Raw genomic sequence first — 7,893 nt, 5'->3', positions numbered from 1 at the left:
AGAATTTATGGAAGGGCATGAACAACAGGTATACAGAATAGGCAGGTATAGAGGCATTGCAGTCTATATTGCTGGAGGGAACTTTCAGATCAATGAGATCACAAAGCTGTCTGTTTTATACATGACAGCTCAAGCAGGCTGTTTGAATGCTAAAGAAATGCTGGTGACTAAGAAAAATTCTAGAAAATGGTATTTTGGAAAATAAGAACTAAGCACCCACAAAGCAGGGGTAAGAATAAGTGTAGCACCAGACTGGTATAGCCTGGACCTTTTGTTCCACCACTGTGCAGGGAACAAGAGTCTCCTTCCAGGCAGTGAGGAGGAAAGGAATGGATAAATCAATATATCACCTTGAATTGCTCTCTGTCAATAGGTGGCGAATAAGACTTCTCTGATGAAAGGTGGGCCAGGGAAACAATGCAGAAGTGAGGGAAGCAATGCTACAAGCTTCAAGCAGAAGGTTAGGACACATGAAGATACTAGAAACTAAGAACTGGGGTTTTAGACTAAATCCAGAATTCTTTCTACTCCACCATGCTGCCTTTGTAGAAGCATATGCTAGGTAACCCTGGGATACTCCAAAAAATACTTGTTGGAAAAGACTAAGTAGAGAGAATTCATCATCAGAACAATGGTTCTACGTCAAAAGCACTCTATTAACTCTGAAGGATCCAAGAGATTCCACTGTGGCCCACTTGAATTGGTTAACACATTTTGAAGGATTATGAAAATCCCTGAGCTGCCCTATAACAGCAATTCTGTGCATGACGGTGATATATGTTGAATGTATTCTCAAGAAATACACTGTGTGACTCCTGGAAACCTGATTCAATGAGGAAGAATGATAGCTACCACCCCGCAGATTAAGGAAAAGCACCAACAGACTCAATAAATCAAGAGGCCCCAGAGACTGAGATGTCATTGTGGCTTGGCTAGACAAATCCCATGTGACCGAAATTCAATGAAACAGAAAATAAGAACTAGGTTGTTCTCCTTTTCTGCTAGTTATCTAAAAAAAATCTCTGCCTAATAACAACGTCTCAAAATTAAAAAAAAAAAATTAAAGAAAAAAAATGACATCAATGTTGGCTTTAAATAAAATGTCTAAGTCTCTGAGTGGTAGTTTGGAGTCAGCAATGCAGACTAGGGGACACAAGTTTCCTAATGTCTTGCAGGGCTTGAAGGTTAAACTTACAGCTTTGGGGAGTCAAGTATGAATGCGGAAAACATGGGCTAAATGCATCACTCCAGGGCACCAAATATAATTGTATCTGTCTGGGAAACTGGTACTCAACCTCAACCAAATAATTTGAAAATTATTTCTTAAAAAATTCAGCAATTCCTTAAATATTATATTTGCTTCAGGAAAGCTACTGCTGCTTGACAGTGGGAGTTGATGCTTATAAATATTTAAATCATAGGCATGAAGTATCTATAGATTTCACTTCTTAAATGTGTTACACATTTCCCTAATATAATTCCTATGCAATCTCTAATATAACATTTGTCACATGAGAGATGAACTGGTTCAGGAAAAGTGAATGTTTTCTTCTAGCATTAATTTGGCAAAATTGGAGCCAGCTATTTTTGTCTTCTCATGGCTTGTCTGTAAACTCTTGTTTCTGACATTCAGAAAATGAGAGGAGAAAGAAAAAAAAATTAGGCAAACACTAACTACTCAAGTTTCCCTGGATTTCGTAATTAAAGCATTGGATCATAAAGCTCACGCTGCTGTTATTTTTACTTCTGACCAAAATAAAACGGCTGGGCTAGGCTTTGGCTCCCAGATTTTTTAGGTACAGCGAGTTATCTTCCCTTTTGACAAAAGTGGAAATGATGCTGACATATCCAAGGACATATTAGTGAAAAGGCCAACTCTGCCAGGTCCAGCAAAGCGAGGAAAGTTCAAGTACACGCCTGGAGAAGGACCGTGCTTCTACTGTCAGAAGATTAACCTAGTTAGGCTCCCAAAGAACCTTTTCCAAAAGGTTGGTCACTAGATTATGACATTTTTTGGACACAGTAACTCACAAAACCAACTACGGTATGAAGGGGTTTGTAGCCTGCATTTGTAGAGTAACCTCCTGGACAAAATCATGGATCCTTAAAGAAGTATAAAGACAAAAGAATTTGATAAATTTGTATATTACACAGGTCTAGGCACAAGGTTCTTAGGAGTCTTCCCCATAGGAAGATGAACTCTTACAGGATAATTTATTAACTTCTTATCTTTTTCTGCTTAAGCTTGATTAATCTGAATTCTTCTTACACAAATATTTGAACGTTTGGAAATAAGTGGGGCAGTATTCATTCTAAATGGAACTATACTCCAAAAAAAAAAAAGAAAGAAAGAAAGAAAAAAGAGGGGCAGCTAGGTGGCACAGTGGATAGAGCACTGGCCCTGGATTCAGGAGGACCTGAGTTCAAATCTAGCCTCAGACACTTGACATTAGCTGTGTGACCCTGGGCAAGTCACTTAACCCCAATTGGCCCACGAAAGAAAGAAAGAAAGAAAGAAAGAAAGAAAGAAAGAAAGAAAGAAAGAAAGAAAGAAAGAAAGAAAGAAAGAAAGAAAGAAAGAAAGAAAGAAAGAAAGAAAGAAAGAAAGAAAGAAAGAAAGAAAGAAAGAAAGAAAGAAAGAAAGAAAGAAAGAAAGAAAGAAAGAAAGAAAGAAAGAAAGAAAGAAAGAAAGAAAGAAAGAAAGAAAGAAAGAAAGAAAGGAACTATACCATTTTTAAATTCCTAGTTCTTCTATCATTCTAGTGTTCCATCCACTTGACCAGGCAGCAGTTTTCAATGGGAAGAACAAGAGAGGATTGGGGCTTGAGCCCCAACTTTGGCACTTATGAGCTGTGACCTCTCAGCCTCAGTTTCTTTGAGTACAAAACAGATGCCACTGAAGCTGCCGCCTTTCAGGGTTACCAGGAGGACCAAACAACAACATACATGCAAAGTGCTTTGTAAGCCTTAGGTACTATATAAAATAACAGATCTTATTATTACTTAAAGGTGGAAATGAAAAACCTATCCTTGAACCCTGTAAAAATCCTGCCTATGCTTCTTGGATTCTGCTTCTCCCTCCCCATTAGGTGTCTTCCCTCTCTAATCTCGCACCATTTACATTCTACTTCATTCATCTAAGGAGAGTGGGGGCAAAGAGCAATTATTTCACTTCTGGCCAGAAATGCTGAGAGTCTATCCCTTCAAGAATGATTCTTTTGTGAAGGCAAACTAGGTCATCTTTTGCCTCCATTCTTACCTATCCTTTAATCACTAAATGTGTGTTGCCTCAGACAAACTGAAACCTGGGCTGAGACCTCAGCTTAAAAAGGCCAAGGTCTCCCACTGCATCCGGGGCCATCTCCAGTCATCCTGACCTATGTCTTGTCACTCGAGGAGAGAGTGAGGCTGATGACTTTGCACAGCTCTGCCTCACTTGAAGTCAATTCACTTGCTAGTCAAGACATTCCCCTCCTGATGTCACTGGTCCTCTTTGAGAAGGATGAACAACAATATTCATCTAACACTCAGTCATATTGAAACTTGACTGAAAAAAGCCCCCTGCTTCACTGGTTCGGACCAGCTTGTGAGCCCTCCTTAGAGGTCTCAGCACTTACTGGGCCCTTTCCCTACTAGAACCCAGTGACAGGTACTATTTGGTAGATCTCTCTGTCATGAGCTGCTTTACATGCTGTGTGCCCCCCCCCCCGGGATGTGACCTCCTTATGAGAAGGGAAGTCCTCAATCCTATCTGTATCTTCAGCCCTTAGCACAGTGCTCTACGAAAGGATTCCCAGTGCATTAGAGGGTTCACTTAATTGGCTGAAGGTCTTCACCTGGTTCTCTGAATGTCTAAGGGAAAAAAGCACCTCAGGGCCCCTTCCTACTCTCTTTCTGGTCTAATGGCTTTGCTCCAAAGCACAAGTTCTGGTTCCCTCTGTGTTAGGGCCAAACTGCACCAGCTATTAGGCTTTCAGTTGCCCCGTGGGTTACCTTGAGTTCAGAGTGCTTCCTGTTTTTTAGCTGCACAGCTCACTGGGATAACACTGCATCTTGAACTCTGTTCATATGTACATCTTCCTAATTCTTTGAGAACATGGATTCTTTTCTCATGTTATTCAGAGCCCAGCACAGTCCTAAGCACACACTGATACTCAAATGTTAGTTGAATTAGTGACAAAGATACTCTCTCTCCAGATAGATAACAATTTTAGCAATCTGATGAAATCTACAGACCTTTCTCAAAATGTTTTTTAAATAACTGAAGAAAATGCTAAAGTTCAGTTAGAAAATAAAGATTTCATTTATTCCCCATCAACATTCATGGACGCAAGGTTAAGACCCCCTCCCTTAGAGGCCTGTTTTTCTTCAAAACACTTACAGTGTTGTGTTTTTTTGGTGTTTTGGAAATCTGTCCTGTATGAGCTTTACTGGCTAGCTGGGGAGTCCTTCTCTTGATACTTTTATCTAAATAAAACAAAGAATAGTATTTTAAGATCATTTTACAAAATGTATTTTATTCCAAACTAAAGCCAAAAAGTAGATCTGATGTGAATTATTTACCATTAATAGCAGAAAGATCCAGATCAGGAGGTGCAGTTCTGTGGCCTTCTAACAGAGTTGATTGCAAATCACCCTTTTCAACTGGATTATTATCTAACAGTCAAGCAGAAGCACCTGAGAGTTAACTCAGACAATGTCAATGAGGAGAAACCTACCTTAGGTAAGGAAGTCTAATGTAACTTTATTCAAAGTAAACATGCTAAACTCCCCACAAAAACCAAACCTCGGTTTTTCCTACATTCTTGGGACTTGGTAAATACCTATTTGGCCTCATAAAACTCCCAGTAATGGTCTTTGAGATTTTCAAGTAGAACAGAAATGTTTCTGAAAAATTCCAACTAAAAAGATGAAAGGCCGATTGACTCAGTTTACATTATTTAGTTTGAGGGAAGTTTTCTAAGATTTAGGAATTTCTAATATACCTTTTCAGTTTCACATGCAAACAATTTTTTCACCCCTTATTCTATTTTTATCCTTTACTCTATATAGTTCCTGACTTCCCATTTAGTCAAAATATGCTCTGGGAGTTGCCCCTTATCAATCTCATTTTCACTTCCCTTTTCCCTACTGTCATCTTAACCATACTAATTTTTACTCAATACTGTTTTCATTTTGGAAAGCCACACATTAAAGACATGTGGAAAATGCCTGAATGTGTACTACTAGGTCAGATGAGTAATTCTTAGGCAGTAAGCTCCTTAAGAGCTTTCTTTCTGTCTTAACTACACATCTGCAAAAATATTCTCATTTCTGAACCTTTTCTCATAAGGACATGGATTTAGAGCTCAAAGGGACCCTTTTACAGATGAGGAAACCGAGTTACAAAGAGAAGTAACTTGCCCAGGGTCACACAGCTATCATACAAGGCAACTGTTGAACCCAGGTCTTCCTGCCTCCAAGGCTTGCACTCTTTCCACTACACTGAGCTGTCTAAAACTTCTCATTTCGGGGCAGCTAGGTGGAGCAACGGATAAAGCACTGGCCTTGGATTCAGGAGGACCTGAGTTCAAATCCAGCCTCAGACACTTAACACTTACTAGCTGTGTGACCCTGGGCAAGTCACTTAACCCCAATTGTCTCACTAAAAAAAATCTAAAAATAAAACTTCTCATTTCACTTCCTCTGCCTGATATGGGTTGTAGTCTGGTACCTCATAAATTCATAGGGCTTAAAAGTTGGAAGGGACCTTGGAAATCATCTAATCCAATCTCACTCATCTTCATAGGAGAAGATCAAGTCTAGAGAAGTGATGTGCCCTGGGTTACAAAGGTCACCCAGCTCTTTCCACTACATCACTTGCCTCCCTGACACTGTTCATTACTGAGCACCAGTATATCCAACACTGTGCCTTTAAGTACTTTGAAAGATTGCAAAAGAAGTGAAAAAGCATCAATCCTGCTCTTGAGAGATTCACACACACACACACACACACACACACACACACACCCCTAAAAACCCACCCACCCTTTCCCTGAACAAGAATGTATCAAATCAGCAGACTGGAATAGAATATTCATAAAGCACACACACACCAAAAAAAAAACAAAAACCCACTCTTCTGCACCATAAATTTGAACTAAAGACAACAACCATAAGAATCATTAACCTTTTATCAATTTTTCCTGTTGTGATAAAATTTAAAAGAGCTTTGAGAATAACATTTAAGAAAATTATACAAGGTTGACAGAGCCCTTGACATATTTCAAAATAACAAAAATTATCAAATATCCCTTTAGTGAACAAATACATTGAAAATCATCCCACAGATTTTAGAACTACAATTTAATTGTGGAATTTAAATTTGGGACCATACTTTTTAAAAACCAACAAAATATATGAAGGTCTAACTAACTTCAACTGCAGAAGTTTAGAAACCAGAAGTCACTTAAATATATAAGACTATAGTCTTGCTTGTCACCTTAATTCCTCTTACGCTACACCACAATATTGGATACCTTGAAAGACAGGTGAAAGATATGCCTGGAAGAAGAGACCCAACCCTTATATTTCTATGCTTTATTTTAATTGACATTTGATTGTTCTATGTACTGGGGGCAAGCACTTGGTGATGCCTTAAAGAGTATTTATGGGTTCAATTTAGAGATGCAAACCTAAGGGCTTAAAAGAAAACAGGTAACCTCCCGGAATTAATGCTGAGTGTCACCCTGCCACACAAACTTCCAATGAGGAGGCAGAGGATTTGCGAAGTAAAGTGCATGCATAGTTCCTGCCCTTTCGGAGCTGGAGAGAAAACTAATATACATAGAGAACAAAGTGTGGTACTAAGTACATTAAGAATTTAAGAAGGCAGGTTTGTGCGGGAAGCTAGGTGGTGCAGTGGATAAAGCACTGGCCCTGGATTCAGGAGGACCTGAGTTCAAATCCGGCCTCAGATACTTGACACTTACTAGGTGTGTGACCCTGGGCAAGTCACTTAACCCTCATTGCCCCGCAAAGAAAAATAATTAATTAATTTAATTTAATTTAATAAAACAAAAGAAGGCAGGTTTGGTGTAAGCTAAAGTAATTGCAAAAAAAAAAATTGATAGAAGAGATGAGCCTAAGTACTTGTAAAGATGGTTAGGATTCAAACAGGATTAGCTGGGGCAGCTAGGTGGTGCAGTGGATAAAGCACCAGCCCTGAATTCAGGAAGACCTGAGTTCAAATCCAGCCTCAGACACTTGACACTAGCCGTGTGACCCTGGGTAAGTCACTTAACCCTCACTGCCCCGCGCAAAAAAAAAAAAATTTAAAAAGTATTAGCTATGGCTTGAAAGTGGGCAGAATCATAGCTTGCATGAGGGAGAATGAACAGCCAAGAGAAGAAACAAGGATATGTTTGGGGTGTTGTGAGAAAAAGAGGGGCCACAAAGGCAGAAGAGCTTAGACTTGTACGGGAAAGCAAGATTTGCCACTCAGACTTGACTTAGAGCTTAAAATATGAATTTAAAATTTTGTTTGTTTGTGAACTTAGAATTTTTACCTGGCACCACTAGGTGGCTTAAAACTGCCCCCCAATGTTATAAACTACCTGTGCTACCCTTCTGAGAGACATTAGGTTTTTTTCCACTTTCCATCTGTTTCCCACTGGAAGTGTTGATTGAAGTATCAGATGCAAGTGCCTGTCAATAAGAAGAAGAAAAAAGATTTAAAAGTTGCTTAATTACTATCTTTAAAGTAAAGAAATATATTACAAACAATCCAGTTATCTTTTTCTCTTCTTACTGAAGTAATGGGGTGGGGGGTTTTTCCCATTTATTACCTAGTATATACAAGGCATTCTAAAATTTAATCCTGACACACTTAATCCTCTAAAACCAGTGACCATT

At 39.0% G+C, this 7,893-nt stretch overlaps 1 protein-coding gene across 5 annotated transcripts in view; it reads right to left on the bottom strand.

Annotated features, from left to right (window-relative positions):
* HAUS8 (HAUS augmin like complex subunit 8) overlaps nucleotides 1-7,893 on the bottom strand; it is a 29,638-nt gene that overhangs the window by 11,738 nt on the left and 10,007 nt on the right. For 3 of the 5 annotated variants that reach the window (XM_043975530.1, XM_043975531.1, XM_043975532.1), the window contains 3 exons: nucleotides 7,596-7,686; nucleotides 4,564-4,656; nucleotides 4,382-4,467 (listed from right to left, as the gene is read on the bottom strand). In XM_043975530.1, coding sequence (XP_043831465.1) covers nucleotides 4,382-4,467; nucleotides 4,564-4,656; nucleotides 7,596-7,686 — 270 coding nt within the window. The remainder of the gene's footprint in view (nucleotides 1-4,381; nucleotides 4,468-4,563; nucleotides 4,657-7,595; nucleotides 7,687-7,893) is intronic. The other 2 variants (XM_043975533.1, XM_043975534.1) reach the window with 1 other exon arrangement.

This window comes from Dromiciops gliroides, chromosome 1, assembly GCF_019393635.1.
Source record: "Dromiciops gliroides isolate mDroGli1 chromosome 1, mDroGli1.pri, whole genome shotgun sequence".
NCBI lineage: Eukaryota > Metazoa > Chordata > Mammalia > Microbiotheria > Microbiotheriidae > Dromiciops > Dromiciops gliroides.
This window is presented reverse-complemented; position numbering and strand designations above follow the sequence as displayed.